Source organism: Terrapene carolina, unplaced genomic scaffold (genome assembly GCF_002925995.2).
Source record: "Terrapene carolina triunguis isolate 2854851 unplaced genomic scaffold, T_m_triunguis-2.0 Scaffold23, whole genome shotgun sequence".
In the NCBI taxonomy this organism is placed as follows: domain Eukaryota; kingdom Metazoa; phylum Chordata; order Testudines; family Emydidae; genus Terrapene; species Terrapene triunguis.
This window is the reverse complement of record NW_020664374.1, coordinates 22,743,744-22,763,240: the sequence shown is the minus strand read 5'-3', so window position 1 is coordinate 22,763,240 and position 19,497 is coordinate 22,743,744. Positions and strand designations below refer to the sequence as shown.

The window sequence follows — 19,497 nt, the reverse complement described above, 5'->3', positions numbered from 1 at the left end:
AAATAAACTGGCCCGGCCCGCCAGGGTGCTTACCCTGGCGAGCCGCGTGCCGAACGTTGCCGACCCCTGGTCTATATGATTCTAAGTGAAGAATCTGTTGAGCTTCTCAAGTCCTCATTGGCCCAGTATTTAAGACACAGCAGGACATAATGTAGTATAACACTTAAAAGAAACTTAGTCAACTATTAAGGATCCAGCTAAAACCAAAGCATTGTAATGTTCTTTTACACATACAAACCTGTAATAACAACAACATTAACTTTTATTAGCTAAAACTGCCAATTGTGAACCAACATAGATCACAGCTGACCACTGAAATGAACAGCTTTACTAACAAAGATAGTAAATACTACTACTACCACCACCACCACCACCACCACCACCACCACCACCACCACTTTAATTGCGTATTCATACTATTAGCATCAAGTTCATTTGTACTACACAAATGAAAACTGTTCAGAAAGCACGTCGTCTAGGTTTAAGACAACAAGATAAAGGCTAAAAAAACTGGATAAGTTTAGTCTTGAGAAAAGAAGACTGAGGGGGGACCTAACAATCTTTAAATATGTTAAAGACTTTTATAAAGAGGACTGTGATCAATTGTTCTCCATGTCTACTGAAGGCAGGACAAGTAGTAATGGGCTTAATCTGTAGCAAGAGAGATTTAGGTTAGATATGAGCAAAAACTTCCTAAATATAAAGCATAGTTAAGTACTGGAACAGGCTTCCAAAGGAGGTTGTGGAATCCCCCTCGTTGCAGGTTTTTAAAACAGAATTTTTAGATGGTCTAGGCATACTTGGTCCTGCCTCAGTGCAGGGGGCTGGCCTAGATGACCTCTCAGTCCCTTTCATCCCTACATTTCTATGATTCTATAATATCCCACTTGTTCAAATATTATGGTTCAATTCCATACTATAGACAAGGCAACAGATGCTATGCCTGCCCTGAGGTGACAGGGCCTGAGACATAGGATTGGCTGTGGCCACAGCCAATCCTGAGTTATCCTAGACAGCAAAGGTATTTGAAGGGGAACAAAAGATTTCCCAGATGCAGGTTGAAAGAAGCAAACAGGAGCCTACGAGAGCCTTAAAGGAGGAAGTGGTGGTAAAGACCCTGGTGTCCAGGGGAGGGGGCTTGTAGTTATGCGAGTGTGATTTCCCTGGCTGTTGCTCACCCTAAGCTCTGATAATCAATATCTCACAACCATCACCAAGGATAAACAGAAGCTCTGCAGGCCAAACCCTGGTTCCAGACACATTTATGCAACCTCTGTCACTTCCAGTATCAATGACACCTGTACAAGTTGTCCTTCCCAGGAAGCTATGCTCATTGTGCTAATATTTGGACTTACTGACCCATTTCCACTGGATAAAGTCAACAGAAGTACTTAATTTTATGCACTTTTTAAAAAAAAGCAACCAGAGAAACTTTCAAGAGTTCAATTCATTTACCTTTCTTCTTGGAACCAAGGACATCATCTTCTAGATCTTCATCAAAGATCTCCCTTCCATCTTCTACATAACCTATCCCATCTGTACAAGAAGAAGGTTATAATAAACTTTAAGTGACCCTTTGCAGATTCAGAAAGATGAAATTTAAACTTAATCTCCATCGCTAAGGGGCTTCCTCTGTTTAACAAACTCTTGATTTTTCATTACTTTATAAAGCTATATATTTTGAGTACGAAAATAAACTAAAAAACAAACCAAGTTATAATGGGGTTTGGCTCAAAGTAACTACTTTAGTACATGATCAGCTAAAAATATATCTGTAGTTTGCAATAGGGAACCATTTTTAAAATGGAACAAAGTCACTGTATCTGCAGTCAATGTAAAATATTTGAATCACTGACCTTGAATGCGTTATTATAAATTCAACAATGCTTAGGCATAAAGACCCAGATTTTTAAAGCTATTTATGTGTTGCAGCACTCAGCGACACAATGCCTAACTGATTTAGGACTCTGATTTTTGCTTTTAAAAGAGATTTAGGCACTTAGTCTCCTAAGGACTCCTAAATCAGTTAGGCATTGTGATGTTGAGTGCCGCAACACCTAAATTGCTTTAAAAATCTAGATCAAACGTCTCGGTGTAGCAGCTCATTTTTGTCTGTATTATAACTGATAATCTATAGAGGGCACTGAGGCATTTACATTTTGCGGAAAGGTCTTCATGAAACCTGATGGAGTTAAGATAATTTCAGGGTAATTTTTATTATTTGTTTTTTAAAATGCATACAAAAGATATTGTAACTTGTAAGCCACTCAACCTGTGACTTAGAAATATATGCAAGAATACCCACACAAATTTTATGATTCTACTCAGCATATAAAGAGAGCCCCCTAAATGAATCTTACACACCATCATCTACAATCCAATCGTCATCCTGGCGTTCCCTGACCATCTTGGAGTATTGTGCTTCATCAACTTCTTCATAAACACTTGTGAACTCCTCAACCTGCAAGCAAGGCATATTTAGAATTAGCGAATTCTCAAGCTATCATATTTTTAATAAAACAGCTTTATCAAGGACTCAGACTAGATTGGATTTTTCTTCTCTAATCACACCAGGGTGAACTGTTCAGAAATAGCAAGTGCAAGTCTTCCTTCAGTTTGAGGTGTTTTGTTTTTGCTTTTTAGTATTGTGACACTATGTACCTCAAAACAGCACCATGGAGCCCCCATATTCACCCCATCGTATAATTATGATCTATTTCATACAAGGAATACCATGTAAGATATCATATATGAAAGGTCATGATCTGCTGAAACAGATTGTTCTGTCAAAATATGTATATTGTTAGTGTGTATGAAGTTATGAGATTTTGCTGTATGATCGTTACTGAAATATGTTGCAAGTTTCAGGGTCATCCACTGCCAGTTCTCCCTGACAACTAAGGGGGTGATCCACTCCCAGGTGGGTGTTAAATGACCATTAATCAGCAGGGGAGTTGTAAACAAGGAATTTACAATGCTGTAAGAAAGCTGTGCAAGCATCACACAATGGGAGATTGCTCAATTCTGTGACTAAGGCTAGGTCTACACTAAGGGGGGGGGGTCGATTTAAGATACACAAATTCAGCTACGCTGTTCGGCGTATCCTATTAGGCTTACCCCGCTGTGAGGACGGCGGCAAATCGACTGCCGCGGCTCCCCCGTAGACGGCGCTTACTTCTCCTGACGAGGTGGGAGTAAGCGCGTCGATTCGGGGATCGATTTATCCGTCTAGATGAGACGCGATAAATCGATCCCCGAGAGATCGATTTCTACCTGCCGATCCGGGCGGGTAGTGTAGACTAGCCCTCAGCAAAGCCCACCAGGATATGTATGGGCTAGTGTTTTCCAGGCACATGGACTTAGGATATAAAATAGGGGACAGTGGCATCATGCTTTTACCTTTCACCTCCCCCACCTACACTGGAAGCAACAAGAACACTGAGAAGACAGACTTGAACTGAGGAGACTCATCCTAGGCTTAAAGGGGAAGCCTGTGTATTGAGAACTAACCTACCTGCAACATCCAGCGGGGTGAGAAAAACTGATTGGTCTAAATACTGCCTAGTCTAATAAGGTTCAAGATTTAGGGTCTCTCTACATTGGCACTTTTGTCAGCAAAACTTTTGTCAGCCGGGGTGTGAAAAAACCCACACCTGACCGACATAATTTCACGGACAAAAGCACTGGTGTGGACAACACTATGTTGGTGGGAGATACTCTCCCACTGAGATAGCGACTACTGCCTGTTGGGGGTGGTTTAAATTATGCCAGTGGGAAAATTCTCTCCCACTTTTATTTTCTTTAGTAACTATCTCTGACCTCTTGTACCTGCCACTTATAATTATAATCTATCTTTCTGTAGTCAAAAAATCTATTTTATATTTTACCTAAAACCATGTGTTTTGGTTGAAGTGCATGGGAAATCTCATCTCAATTTACAAAAGCTAGTGTGTGTCCTCGCCACATCAAGGGAGGGGCTGACTGGGTAATGAACTTACACTGGTCAGGCTTCTGACCAGGGCAAGACAGTACAGTTCTGGGATGCAAGGCTGGGGGCTTGGGAGATTTGCTGGTGCCTTTCTCTGAGTGATTCGTGAGTGGCTCTGGGAGCAGTCATGCAATCTAGCTGGAAGTGGGGCTCCACATGCTGTTGTGCTGAGTGATACCAGCGCCTGGAGGGGTGCTGCTGATTGATACTAGCAAAGCATTATGAGAGATAGCCCAGGTTGGGAAGTTAAGGGGCCACAGTGATACCCCAGTTCCAGGTTGTACCCTGGGGATCCCGTCACAAGTAGAGCCCTGCGCAGATACACAAATGTGTATCTGCATCTGATCCACTATCCGCAAAAGTTATCTGCGGATATCCGCAGATTTTTAGGGCTCTATACTGGGGGCTGGGCTGAGGCTCCGAGGCATCCCCCCAGCCGGAGCCTGGTCAGAGAGAGTCACGTGGGCAACCCGCACAGAGTCACAGACCCTCCACCTGCCCTTGGCCGGGCAGGGAGCCTGGGGGCCAGGAATCCACACCACAGGCAGGTGGAGGGTCCGCCGCAGCTCTCCACAGCTGCCTGCCCGGTTCTTACCATGGCCAGGCTGTGGCTCTAAGCCACCTCCCTCCCCGGCCAGAGCCAGGTCAGGGAGAGCCACAAGGGCAGCTGTGGGGAACCAAGCGGACCCTCCACATTCCCTGGGAGGGTGGCCTGAGCAGCCCCCACCAAGTATCCCTCCGCCCCCAGGGAAGGTGGAGGGACCGAGGCTCCCCACAGCTGCCAGCGCAGCTCTCCCTGACCCAGCTCCGGCAGGGGAGAAGGGGGGGATGCGTGGTTTGGAGCCACAGCCCAGCCACGATAAGAGCTGGGCAGGCAGCTGTGAGGAGCCATGGCGGACCCTCCACCTGCCCTGTGGGTGGGGCCCAAGCAGCTCCCCACCCAGTGTCCCTGCCTCCCAGGTCCTCCACCCATGGCAGGTGGAGGATCTGTGCCACGGTTCCTCAGAGCTGCCCGCCTGGCTCTTACTGTCAGAGCCCTGCGCGGCTACAAAATTTGTATCCACATCCGTGCTATCTGCAGAAATGGTCCACAGATATAAAGCAGATATCCGCAGATTTGCAGGGCTCTAGTCACAAGTACTGACTGATCCAATGGGGAAAATGTTGTTAAAATTAAAAAGCTATCGTGTGATGCTGAAACGCCAGTTCACTATGGCAGTAAATGCATTTGTCAGCTGACTTTTTTACTGTTAGTCTCGTATAAGCAGGGTATCTGTTTTTCTTAAAGAAATGGATTCCTGGTAAAGAAGAGCTAGATTGATTGGGTTTCTTTTCTCAAACACAAAGATGAGGTATGAGAGTGTGGGACCTGTTGGTGCCAGCTGGCAGATGGCACAAAGGTGCATAAGAGTTAGAGAGATCCCGAGTCTGGTCTCTAGACCAGAGGTGGGCAAACTACGGCCTGCAGGACCCTCCTGCCTGGCCCTTGAGCTCCCGGCTGGGGAGGCTAGACCCCGGCCCTTCCCCTGCTGTTCCCCCTCCCCCGCAGCCTCAGCTCACTGTGCCACCAGTGCAATGCTCTGGGCGGAGGGGCTGTGCACTCTTGCTGGGCAGCGCAGTTGCAGAGCCGCAGCCTGACCCGATGCTCTGTGCTGCACGATGGCGTGGCTGGCTCCAGCTGGGCGGCACGGCTGCCTGTCCCAGTTCTCTGGGAGGCGCGGCTGTAGCGCCGCCAGCCCCGGTGCTCCAGGCAGCGCGGTAAAGGGGCAGGGAGCGGGGGGAGAGTTGGCTAGAGGGCAAGGGAGTTCGGGGGGGGGGGGGGGGGGCGGGGGGGGGGGGGGGGGGCAGGGAACGGGGGGGGGGGATGGGGGAGGGGGGGGCCAGCGGGGGGGGGGGGGGGGGGGTTGGGGGGGGGGCGGGGCGGGGCCGGGCCACACCTGGCTGTTTGGGGAGGCTCAGCCTCCCTTAACCGGCCCTCCATACAATTTTGGAAACCTGATGTGGCCCTCTGGCCAAAAAGTTTGCCCGCCCCTGCTCTAGACAATAGTTTGCCAAAGGATGTCACATAACGTTTCCACTGACGATTTGTGTCACAATGATTATCATAATCATCGCAAAACTTACGTACGGATAATATGTAAGGAGTTAGATGAATGTATAGTGAAAATTATGCTCTTAAGGTCTGGGAGTTGGGGCTGGTCACCAGAAGATGACAAACAATTTCTTTCAGGGAGGAAACTATATGTCTGTTTATACGTAAAGTGAGTATTGTACCCTTCACAGTGAATGCCTATTTACAGTAGAAGCAAAATGCTAATCAAATCAAGAGATTGTGAAGTCTCCAAGAGAGATTTTCTACAAGAAAAAGCAAGCAGCAGGGGGTACCCTGTTGACAATTGAAGACAATGGATCTTTGGAATTATATGTGGGAGTGCAGAAGTAGTTCCAGGTATCCTACACAAAGGGGACCAGCTGGTTTGTCTTATGACCAGAGGATCACAGCCAGTCTGGTTGTTTAACGCTGGGAGAGAGACTTTGGATGAGTTAACCTTTAGGAGACAGGAGAATGTCTTGTTAAGTTTAGGCTCTAGGGAAAGAGTATTATGATTTTATTTTACATGTAACCCTTTGTTTCCATTAATTCTGCTTGCTTCTTTTCTAATCTCTATTCCAGGGGTTCTCAAACTGGGGGTCGGGACCCCTCAGTGGGTCATGAGGTTATTTTGGGGGGGGAGAGGGGGGGGAGTCGCATGCTGTCAAGCTCCACCCCAACTTGCTTTGCCTCCAGCATTTATAATGGTGTTATATAAAAAAGTATTTTTAATTTATAAGGGGGGGAGGGTCACACTCAGAGGCTTGCGATGTGAAAGGGGTCACCAGTATAAAAGTTTGAGAACCACTGCTCTATTCTCTGTTAAATAAAAACTGCGATATGGTTATAGTGAAAACAAGCATAAGTGCTGTAAATGGAGTGGAGAGAGGATTCTGAGGTGTACTGTTTCTTTGGGAATAGAGGATCTGTGAATTCTGTGAGCATGCAGTGGAACTGGGGCTGGATTCTCCAAGGGGGTGTTCGGGAACCTCAGAGTGCACCTACTGCTTGTCTCCAAGGGACAGCAGAGCCTGCGTGGGCTAAGAGGAGAGTGCATATGTCTCCTGAGGCGGGTGGAGTCTGGGACCTGACCCTGGGCAGGCACAGACAAGGCTTCCTCATGTTAAGGGCAGGTGGTAGTGAAATGCCTCACAATCTTGGGTACTCCAGGGAAGCAGCACAGTACCTCACCAAGGGACCTCTTGGTGCCAACTGGCAGAGGGAACAGGAGTGCCTAAGGGTTACTGGGATCCCCAGGGTCTAGTATCTTCATACTAGTTTGCCAAAGGGTGTCATGTAAGCTCTCCACTGAAAGCCCGTGTCACACCGTTCATCATCATTGTGAAATGTATGTACAGAAAATATGTAAGGAGGTAGGTGTAAATGGGAGGGATAGCTCAGTGGTTTGAGCATTGGCCTGCTAAACCCAGGGTTGTGAGTTCAATCCTTGAGGGGGCCACTTAGGGATCTGGGGCAAAATCAGTACTTGGTCCTGCTAGTGAAGGCAGGGGGCTGGACTCGATGACCTTTCAAGGTCACTTCCAGTTCTAGGAGATGGGATATCTCCATTAATTTTATAATTTATAAATATAGTGAAAATTATTGTTATGGGCTATGAATTGGGTGGGGTCACCAGAAGGAAATTAAAAAGTTTCTTTCGGGCAAGAGATGTTTATGTGCCTGGCTATATGTAATTGAACACTGTATGGATCACAATGGATGCCCATTTATAGTCTGAGCTGAATGCTAATGAAGAGATTTGAAGATTTTACAGAGAGGAAATTTACAAGAAAAAATAAATCAGCAGGAGGGAGTCCAGTTTACATGTGAAGACAACAGATTTCTGGACTATAACTGTAGAGACTGGGACTCACTCTGCATCCTTCACCTAGAAAGCAAACACATCAGCTTACTTCATGTAACAAAAAACAGATCACAGCCAGGGTTGGCTGACGAGCGCTGGAAAGACTCTGGGAGCTAAGCTTTATTAGTCAAAGGGGTATCCAGTGAAATAAGTCTAGATTCTAGAATGCATTTATGACTTTACTTTATATGTAACCCTTCTTCCTGTTTTTACCATGCACATATCTAAGTGCTATGTATACTGTTTCTTTGGGAATATAAGATCTGGGAATTCTGAGAGTGTCCCACAGATCAGGGGCTAGGTGGTGCAGTGGGAGACTTGGGGGTTAGAGTGTACCTACCCTTAACCTGTTAAGAAACAGTTGGACTGGCAAAGGCCTGGAGGGCAGTGCTCGTGTTGCCTAAGGCTCGTGAAGCTGGGGAACTGACCAACAGCAGGAACATACAAGGCTTCCTCAGCTAAGGGAATTGATAGTGAGGTGCCTCACAACCAGGGGTACCACCAGGATGCTTCACAAGGTATATCAACTGCAATGTAAGCTTTGCAAACACTTTAATTTAACAAAAAGTAATGAGTGAGACGGGGTCTACACTACCAACTTGCATCAGCGCAGCTACATCGCTGTAGCTCGTCTGGTCTCCCACTGGCTTAACTCCACCTCTGCAAGAGGCAGTAGCTATGTCAGTGGGAGAAGCTCTCCAGCCAACGACATAACCCCCTCCCCGTGTAGAGAGCACTAAGATCGATATAACTATGTCACTCAGAGTTGTGGATTTTTCACACCCCTGAGCGACAGTGTTATATTGAACTAAGTGTGTAGCGTAGACCTGGCCTGAGAAACACAAGGCAATGTTAAGCTGAACATGCATCTTGAGTGGTCTGATTATTCCAGACCTCTGTCTACATCCAAGTAGGTGAAAAAAGGCTATCTGATGTTGCATATCTGGTTAGTTACTACGTCATTTTGCTGCAATTTGTAGTAGTTTAATACTTCAATATAAATTGACTTTTCCTTTCCTTCCAAGATGCAGTGCCTTAACGTTACCATAGTGGATCACATAATCCTTTGAAAGTCATAAGTTAAGTTGTTTCCTAGTCCACTATTTAATTAATACATGCTGAAGTCCTGAAGGCAAGTCTTTCACTACAGAATAATTGTCAAGGCAGATCAAACTTCATGCTTAAACAATAAGCCATTTTAATAACTGAAAATTAAATGTTGCTCACCAATTTCTTCGATTTCCAATGGCAAGGGACAGAGAAGTAGCAAATACAGAAATAACTACTGTCTCATGAAAAATTTTACTAATAAAACACCTTTCAGGCCAGTTTGTCTTGACTGAATACTGTTTTCTTAACGTTCCCCATAATTTCCAGAAGCAAGTGATCAGCTTTATACAGGTTAGGATAAAGATCAATATTCCCAAACTCAATTTAAGTTTTTATACAGAAAGTTCAAGCAAGAGAAAAGATTGAACTATTTACCTCATATTTTACTTTTTCACCCGCCTTGGCCTTTTTCAAGAGTTCTAGAGCTTCTTGGTGTCCTTTTTTAGATTTTTTCTCACGGCGAGAACGTGATAGTGCAAAACTTCCAGAGTCTGATGTAGCTGAAATCAATATTAAAAACCATCAGAAGTACAATTCAACTATGCATTGTTCTTGTTTTCAGTCATTTAATCCACAGTAACTGTTTAATATTAGTTTTAGAGAAACAATGGTTCCACTGTTGATTACTCCTTAAAAACATGGGCAGAGCGTCCAATAGGCAGGGGAAGACTGAGCCTGCCCACACAGCCCTGCATGGCCCCCTCCCCTCTTGCTGCTAGTTGACCCCAGCCCAAGTAGGCTGCTCCTCTTCCACGAAGGGAAGCTGGCTGGGGCTAGGGTGGCTGGGACTTGGGGTAGCTGGGGCTGCCCAGTGCTGAGGGGGCCCCCGGCACTGGGGCTGTGCTGCTCAGTGCTGGGGGGGGGGAGGGAGGAAGGAGGCCACATGCCGCCTGCCACTCCGAAGGGCCCTGGGTGGAGGGCCGCCGCTTCCTGCAGCTCCCATTAGCCAAGAATGGCGAACTGTGGCCACTGGGAGCTGCGGGCAGCCACGCCTGTGCATGGTCAATGTAAACAAACTGTCTCACGGCCCGCCAGCATATTACCCTGATGGGCCGCAGGTTGCCCACTGCTGATCTAAGGTGTGCCACTCCTTCTCAGTAAGATGTTGTGGCCTTGGACAGAATAATAGGAGAACCTCCTGCTGGGAAACATGGAAGGAAGAGTTCACCTTCAGACTAAACAATTCCAGAGTCCTAAGCACCACCTTGTCCTTGTGGAACAAACAGTAAGGTTCCTGCACAGAAAAGACTGCCAGCTCCAACACTCCCCTGACAGACATAACGGGTATCAGAAAGCCAGTTTTGATGGACAAATAGAATGCTGACAGTGATGTCAGCAATTCAATGGGATGGCTTGTCAGGGCTCTCAATACAACCAGTTGAGCGGCCTGACTGCCAACTCTGTTAATCAGACTGCTCCAAGGAATCTGGCTACCTGAGGGTGCTCTGCCAGAGAACTCAGGGATCCCACAAACATCATGCTACTGAGGGCAGATACCCGTCAAGCTATGGTGCTGGGTTGGAGAGCTCTGTCAAAGCATTTTCAGAGAATGTCCCAAATAGCTGGTATTTCTAAGATTTGCTTTGTGATCCTAGCACCAGAACTTGGCCCAGATGGAAGAATGCATTTTCAATGTCGATACTCTTCTAGATGAAAGCAGTGTCTTGATGACTTTGAAGGACAAACCCAGCGATACCAGCACTTCCCTTTCAATAGCCAGGCTGTTAAATGCAGCCAACTGACGTCCAGATGATGAAGACGACCTTGTGAGAAGACGTACCATCTCTTTGGGAGTTGTAGTGGAGGTCCTATTTTCAGTCTGAAAACCAGAGTCTCCTCAGTCAACGGGGAGTTATCAATATGACTGCTATCTGTTCTCATTTTATTTTCTCACCACCTTCCCTAGTAATGGGAAGGGTGGAAACACACAGAGGAGACCCTGCAGCCATCTGTGCAACAGCAATCTGTCCCCCAGATCTGGGATCCACCTCCCTGGTGAAGTACTTTGGTCTCTTTGCATTCATATGGTTAATGAATATATCAGTTGAGGGAACGCTGAACATTTGGACAATTAACTCAAAGACTCCCTAATTCGGGCACCACTCAGAGTTGTTGAGCCAATCCACTTTTGATTCGGGTCTCCCTTTACATGAATTGCTTTGAGGAACAGGAGACAGTTCTCTACCCATCACATAATTTCCATTGCTTCTTTGTGTAACACTGGGGTCCTTGCTCCCCCTTGGTTGTCCACACGTGATGGCAGTCGTGTTGTCCGACTGAATCAGGAGAGGGTTCCCCTCTAGGCTTGACTGGAACCTTCACTGCACCAGCTTGATTGCTTTTAGCTCTAGAAGGTTTATGATGTGGGCCTAGAGCTGTTTGGGCCCCCAAGTGTGCACCCCAGCTCTCCAGGCAGGCGTTGGTTATGAGAACCTGCGGATCTGGGCAGCATAGGGGCATACCTTTGCGAACATTGCCCTGGGCTGACCACCATTTTAAGGAGTTGAACACCTGTGTTGAGACCCCTACGTGATCCTTCATGTGTTCCAAGGTGGTCCTGTACCTTTATGATGAAGCCCTGAAGGCACCTGATGCATGATTGCACCCAGGGAGTGATCCCTATGCACAATACGAGAAGGCCTAGTAGTTGAAGGCCCAATGCTATAGCAGGCCTCTTGCAGCTCCCAAACAACGTGAAGAGGTCCTGAATCTTCTTGAACCTTTCTAGTGACGGATAGATCCTTGCTATCAAGGTATCTATGTCCACTCCTAAGTGTGTGTTGTTTTTTTTGACATTGATAAAGCCGGGTTCTTATAGGATACTCAGTGTCAGCGATGTGGCTCTGTGTGCTGTTTCCGGGGACGGTGTTCTGAACAAGTGTCATCCAGGAAGGGGCACAGGTGGATAGCCTGACTGAGGTTGCAGGGTATCATTACTGCCAACATCTTTGTAAACACCCTAGGAGCAGAGGACAAGCCGAATGAGAGCATCCAGTACTGATGTTACTTCCTGCCATAAGCAAACCTTAGGAACCTGTGATGGCAAGGTCTGACAGGATTGTGGAGGTATGCGTACGAGGCAGAGTGGCCTCCCTCCGGACTGGAGAGCGAGGGACCTCTACACTCCCTGGTGGGCAGAGCCGAACTCACCCCACTCGCCTCACCAGAAGCGCCAGCATGGGACAGGAAGTATAAAGGGAGGGCTCTGCAGCTCAGGTGAGCAGCAGCAGGGAAAGGAGACGGACACCTCTATTCTGCTGTGGCACCCGGCAGATCAATCTACACTCTGCAGCCCCCTGCCCCCAGAGGAGACAGACCCAGAAGGAGAGTTGCCAGGACTGCCATCCACCGTGTACCCAGAGGAGCCAGAGGACTGTGGATTCCAGAAATACCACACCCCGGGGAGGTAGAAAGTAGTCCAGGGGCAGCCAACAACTGTCTGGCTACGTTGCTGACTGTTCCTAGGTCAGTGTGTTGCGGCTGGATCCCCGCTGACCAGTAGCGGACCACTCCAACACTGCTAGCGCCCTGGGCTGGGATGTGGTGGAGTCGGGCGGGCCTGCATCCCCCAGCCCCTGCCATGCCACCCCTGAGGTGGCAGACTCCCCACCATGGAGGCCTATGTACATCTACTGTCCGTCAAGCTAGGACACTAGACTCGGTTGGTGCCCCCCCTCAGCCCTTAGATTGTGTGGGTGCTCATCCCTACCTGAGCGTTTGCTAGCTGCATTAGCCAGGAGGCTTAGCGTATAGCCTGTGCTCCCTCTAAGGTGCGCGCCTGTGCAGCCGCACAAGAGCCATCAAGGGTCGCGAACCAGCCGTGCACACAGGTGAGCATGGAGAACGTGTAGAGAGGGTGGGTGAGGGGCGGTGATGGGGTTTTGAGGGAGCTTGGGGCATGCAGGAAAATCGCCGCTCTCCCTCAGCCCCAGCCCTGACCAGGCTGCGGCATGGACAGGTGCTTCTCTCCCTCGGCCCCAGCCCTGACCGGGCTGCGGCATGGACAGGTGCTTCTCTCCCTCGGCCCCAGCCCCCTTTTTTAAAAGGGAGATCTTGTGTTACAGCAATTAAATGTTTCCGTTCTTTGTTCTGTGATGCCTCTGTTTACACGTGATTTATGGGGATAAGCAGTATTTTATCTGCCAGAAATATATACCTTATTGAGTCTGATCCACATCCTAAACCAAGATTTATACAAGACCATGAAATGCCACACCTTTAGCCAAAGAAAAATACCTTCAAGACACCACAGAATTTTCATTTCATTTGGGTGACGAATCTCAGTTTAGGTTCAGCTGTGCACTGCCAGCCACCAGATTAAATTCTGAACAAAGGGAACTGCAATCTGAAATATGGGTTGCACATTATAGGATTTCATTGTTTTCTGCCCTTCAGAAAAGCCTGTTATGTGTATAAGACTTCAGTCTATGCGTTTGCAATAGTGATAAGGAAGTCGTTCTAATATGATACACTTGAACAGCCAAATCCTCAGCTAGTGTAAATTGAAGTAGTTCCAGTGACTTCATGGCTGCTCTACACCAGCTGAGGATCTGGCCCTAAAGTGTCAGATTCCAGGAAATCTTTACAGTCCCTTTTACATGTACCATTGGCCATACCTATGGTAACTTTTTAAAAAAATTATATATATGTTTTTTGTTTCTACTGGTGGCACACATCTACACATTACCTCGATATTGGTGCTGCACATAACAAAATGCATTCCGCGCATGAATGAAAAAATTAGAGGGAACACTGGCTACAACCTGCTCCCTGCTTGGCCCTGCCCAAAGAGCTAGAGCCCCAGACTGTGAGTGTTCACTGGCTGCCTTAGCCAGGAGCCTGAGGCTACAGCCTGCCCCGGCTCTGGCCCTTTGGGTGGGGCAAAGCTTTAGATTATTAAGTACTGCCCGGCCCAGCTGCGGGGCTACGCGCTAAAAACTACTCAGTGCTCTGCCCCAACCAAGGGTGGGACAAGTGCCCCAGACTGTTATTGCTTGTTTGCCTCTATTAGACGGCCACGGAACTATAGGCGGCTTACAGCTCGGCCCCGCCAGCGCGACCCAAGCCCAAGGGTTACCGTCCAATAAGATGAGGCAGAGTGGCCTCCCTCCCCACTGGAGAGCGAGGAACCACTACAGTATCCATCTGCCAGATCCACTGAAGTCAGAAAATCCTCCTTCGACAGGCATGACACCAGAGAGGTCAGGGTCTCCATCTGAAACTTTGTTTGGTCATCCACTTGTTGAATCATTTGAGGTCTAGAATGGCTCAAATTCCTCCCGTATGCTTTTGAATAAAGAACAACATGGGGTACTCCTTCTCTTTGGAGTCTCTCCCTGCTCTGCTCACAAACTCCTGGTCTATTTTTCTCCCAGTGGAGTTGCAGCTGCTCTGGTGGGCAGGGGATCCCACCTCTCCTGCCCGACTCATGGCCCTGGGACCTAACAGAGTTAGGGACCGAAGGCTGAGCACAACTCACCATCTGCCAAGGCCAGGAAGGCTGTCTCATAGACGGAGCACTGTTTAGATTTTGTTCAGAGCTTCTTAGGCTGCTCAGCCATACCAAAAAGGTGCAGAGAAGCCAGCAGTGAGGTTCCAGGTGGGTTCAGTCATCTGACTAAAAACCAACCCAGAGAGGAGGAAAGGGCTAGTGTGGGAGACCACTGCTCACCACTGCCCCCCCCCTTCAAAAACACCACACTGAAGGTAGAAGATAGGAGGGTGCAACAGAACTGCCATGCACATGCTGCTGCGGAGGCAGAGAATCTGGCCGCAAGTGGGCGCAGAAGAGGCACGAACTAAGCAGTGGTGCCAAAATGATGATTCGGCGCCGTGAAGCTGCTGAGTGAGGAAAGTAGCCCAGACATCAAGGATTGTTGGAGCTGCTGAGCTGCAGAATAGGTAGATTGTGGTAATAATGCACCTACAGTAGACTCAGGAAAGGAAGGGTGACAATTGTTAAGCTGCCTCCCAACTTCCTTTAGAGGTGCATCAATTGTCACTATCCATGATTTGGAAAGGAAGGTTATTTTAGACGTCTAACTTTCTTCTTTATGCTTTTATTTAGTCTCTCAGTGACAAGCAGTCCTAGAATGCATCAGGTGAGGTATTTTCAGTAGAGACAGGGAAGTGTTAATACCATTATACAAGACACTGGTGAGACCTCACCTTAAATACTCTGTGCAATTCTAGTCTTCCATGTTTAAGAAAGATGAATTCAAACTGGAACAGGTGCAGAGACAGGCTACTACTAGGATGATCAGAGGAATGGAAAACTTACCTTATGACTTTCCTCCATAAGGAAAAACTACCTTATGGAGAGGAGACTCCAAGAGTTTGGCTTGTTTAGCCAGACAAAAGAAGACAGAGGAGATACGATTACGCTCTATAAATAAATCCGAGGGATAAGTACCAGGGAGGGAGAGGAGTTATTTAAGTTAAGCACCAATGTGGACACGAGAACAAAAGGATATAAACTAGACATCAAGTTTAGACTTGAAATTGGACAAATATTTCTAACCAGCAGAGGAGTGAAGCTCTGGAACAGCCTTCCAACGGGAGCAGTGGGGGCAAAAAACCTAACCAGCTTCAAAACCGAGCTTGATAAATTTATGGAGGGGATGGTATAATGATACTGCCTACAATTGCATGTAGCCGATCTGTGACTGCTAGTAGCAAATATCTCCAATGGCTGGTGATCGGACACTAGATAGGTGTCCCACCAACATAGCTTCCGCCTCTAGCGGAGGTGGAGTGATTATGCTGACGGGAGAGTGCTCTCCTGTCAGCATAGAGCATCTTCATCAGACACGCTACAGCGACGCAGCTGCACCAGTGCAGTGCTTCTAATGTAGACCTGCCCCCATATTAATGTCAGATTAGCAGATTTATTCTTTTAGCCAACATGACTGATTAAAATGTAAAGACCTGTTCTAAACCAAAATAGTTAGATAATAAAGTAGCACATTGTAAATTACTGTTTGCAAAGCTCTATCATTGAGGTCCAAATCCCACAAAAATCAACAGAGGTCGACCCCCACTAACTGTAATGGGGCTCATGCAGACGCAGAGGTACACTTTCACAAAGTTCTTTACAAGATCTTGCCCTGCTTATATCGAGGGCCCTACCAAATTCACAGCATCTCTCACAGTTCTACCCAACCTGAATGCCTATGAGTCAAAATGTCAGATGCTGAGTAGGATCTTTACTATGTGACCCCCACCCCCTTTTTTGGTCCAGTGAATATAGCTGGACAGTTGCCTCTGAAGTATTTGTTATTATATTGATAAAAGTTTTTACAGCTTTGGAATAATTTGTCTGCCCATGAGCAGGAGCAGAGGGGGCATGGCCAGAGCAGCAGCATCAAAATGCTGCTCTGCCTCTGTGAAGCTGCAGAATGAGGAGAGCAGCACAGACGTCAAAAATTGTGGGGGGGGCAGAGTCTATATGGGGGTGTTGTACTTGGGCTCCCTTTGAGCAGGTCTTGGATTTCGTTGGCAGGGGGTGGGGAAGTGCTGCAGGACTGGATGGGAGGGGAGGGAATGCATCCCCCACAGCTGCTGGCTAGGAGCAGAGTTCTGAAGGCAGTGCAGAAGTGAGGGTGGCTGTCAGCCCCCAAACCCAGATGGGAAGCTGCTGGGAAAACCAGAATGTATGGTAATCCACCCCCCAATATTCTGCGACCCTCACTTCTGTGCTGCTGCTGGCGGTAGTGCTGGCTTCAAAGCTTGGCCATTGCTCTCCAGCTCTGAAGGCAGCTCCCGACAGCAGCAGCACAGAAGTAAGGGTGGCAAACACACAACCCCCCTACAATAGCCTTGCGACCCCCCAACCCCAACACTTTTTTGGGTTGGGATCCTCATGGTTACAACACCCTGAAATTTCAGCTATAAACATCTGAAACTATGAAATTGACTATTTTTAAAACCCTATAACCACGAAACTGACCAAAATGGACAGTCAATTGGTAGGGCCCTACTTATAACCATTCAGAGGGCCGCTGCAAAGATTATTTTCCTAGCCTGCTTTGCCCATGTCACCACTCGTTGCACCCCATCCACTGGCTCCTCTTTCTCCATTGCAGTGGTCCCCAATCTTTACCATGTGGCAGGCACCGGACAACTAGCCGCCGAGGAGCGTGACCACCGGACAAGCAGCTGCCGAAGTGCGGCCGAGAATAAGCAATGCCAAGAAGCGTCGCCACCGAAATGCGGCCGAGAAGCAGCAATGCCAAGAAGCGTCACCGCCAAAATGCAGCCAAAAATCAGTGGCATTTCGGCGGCACCGCTTCTTGACGGTGCCGCTTCTCGGCGGCATTTCAGCAACTGCTTTTCTGGCGACCAGTAGGCGGGTGCACATAGATGTCCCGGCGGGCGCCACGGCGCCCGCAGGCACCACGTTGGGGACCACTGCTCTATTGCACCGAACATACGTTATTTGTCCCAACCCTACCTATCATCTTTCCTTCACTAACAAGATGTCGACTCCCGCCTCCAATCTACCCATGATGCCAGCCTCCATTGCCCACTTGTTAAATTTTCGATCAAGTGCCGTCATGCTTCCTTCTATGCTGCTCCTCATGCTTAAGAGAAGCTACCCATAAACATTTGCAAAACTAACATATTATCCTTCTTAAAACTCTCCTTTGCTGTGATACCTACCAAAATAAAAACTTGTTAATGGTTAGGTTGCTACTATGCTGAGCCCATTGCCTATCATGCTAACCAATATTGTCACGGTCTCTTGGTACCCCCAGTTTGTCTGTATCCACATGTTGTCCCTTATCGGATACTAGACTGTAAACACTTTAGAGGCAGGGACCATCTTTTTGTTCCATGTTTGTACTGCACCTGGAACAATCGGGTCCTGGTCTATGATTAGGGATCTTAAGTGCTATAATATAAATAATAGCGGTTTCTAATTATTGTTAAGCCACAACAGCAGTTTAAAAAAAAATTATGTCAAATACACAGAATTAAACTGTTTGCATGCACTGAGGTATTTTCACTCTAAGCAAACTGAATACAATTTCTCTGTACCCCAATTTTGATTTTACTAGATTTAGAGGGTGAAGAAATTCAGGGCTCAAAACAGTAATGTTATGGCTCAAAACAGTGATGATATGAGGAAAGTCAGAACCTATCAAGTATAGAAAACTGTCCGAAAAACAATGACATCTTGTGGGATGGGAGGGAGAAGGAGAGTACACTTCTGATATAGTGTAGATGACAATTATGCCTGTTTTCATGAAACAGCGAGGGGGTTTTAAATTAAAAAGGGTTACAGTTCTCGCTTCCCTGTGTTTACTCCACGCACTTGACAGCATTTCAGGTACAGACATTTACCTCTATGTATGAGCTTAAACCCAGCCCGGAAAGAAGAAAAACCATTCTAAAAAAAACAAAAAAAACAAAAAAAAAAAACAAGTGATGCAAAACCACAGATTCAGCAGGATGACACAGGGACCAGTGTCAGCACCAGCTTCTTTTAACACGCCGGTGCGTTCATTTTTTTAAGACAGACTCGATTTCAACACACTCTCCCTGTCACCTTCCAAGGAGAATCTTGGGGACACCAATGAAGTGTCCGCCCCCCACCCTCCAAAAGCGGCCACTCCCAACTGCCCCGCCCAGATCCTGCAGCACTACCACCCCCGCCCAGGAAATCGGAGACACGCTCAAGGGGAGCCCAAATACAACACCCCCGGCGCCCCCCATGCAGAGCCTGCCCCCCACCGCTGCACCCGTGTCCAGCCGCTACCCGCCCCCGGGCTGCGCGAGCCCCCCACGCCCCGTGCAGCGGCCGCACAGCCCCGCCCGCCTCTCACCGCCGCGCCGGCTCTCGCTCTCCGCCATGGCCCCGACCACGCTCGCTCCGCTCGCGCCAACGCGCCCGAAAGTGGCGCGAGAGAGGCGACACAGGCGCCCCGGCCGGACGGCCAGCCAATCAAAAGCCGCGGCGAGTCCCGTCTTTCTGCAGCCCGCCCCTTCGCCCCGTTCCACCCTCTTGTGCAGGTCGAGGGGAGGAGCCGGAGCTGCGCGCGGGCGCACTGGGTGTTGCGAGTAATCTCTGTGTTTGCGACTCCGGCTCTGGAGAAGAGAGGCGCGGGCGGGCGGGTGCCTGATGGGGCGAGGTGGGTGGCTGCTGCCCCCTGACTGCAAGTTACGACACTTCCCACCAGCGGAGAGAGGGTGGCTATTTATGGACAGGCGCTCTTGGGGGGCGGTCGGTCGTCACTGAGTTCCAGGGGAGTAGGGTGAGGCCTTTTGTGTCCGGGGAAGGGAATGAAAGGACACGGCTATGGGGCTTTTTCCTCGTCCTGGCTCCGGGGAAATAATTTGCAATTTATAAACTCATGCTGGAGGCTGCAGAAAAGAGCCATTTCGGCCCACGCTAGGGGTGGCTAGACACCAGCATTGCTATCGCTGCAGCCTGCACCTAGC

At 48.2% G+C, this 19,497-nt stretch overlaps 1 protein-coding gene across 1 annotated transcript in view; it reads right to left on the bottom strand.

The window, feature by feature from the left end:
- LOC113406259 (DNA polymerase alpha catalytic subunit-like) overlaps positions 1–18,960 on the bottom strand; it is a 350,159-nt gene extending 331,199 nt beyond the window's left edge. The window contains exons 1-4 of the mRNA XM_026649907.1: positions 18,882–18,960; positions 9,430–9,554; positions 2,365–2,461; positions 1,456–1,536 (exon numbers count right to left, since the gene is read on the bottom strand). Coding sequence (XP_026505692.1) covers positions 1,456–1,536; positions 2,365–2,461; positions 9,430–9,554; positions 18,882–18,909 — 331 coding nt within the window. The 5' untranslated portion in view covers positions 18,910–18,960. The remainder of the gene's footprint in view (positions 1–1,455; positions 1,537–2,364; positions 2,462–9,429; positions 9,555–18,881) is intronic.
- Positions 18,961–19,497: the final 537 nt, after the last annotated feature.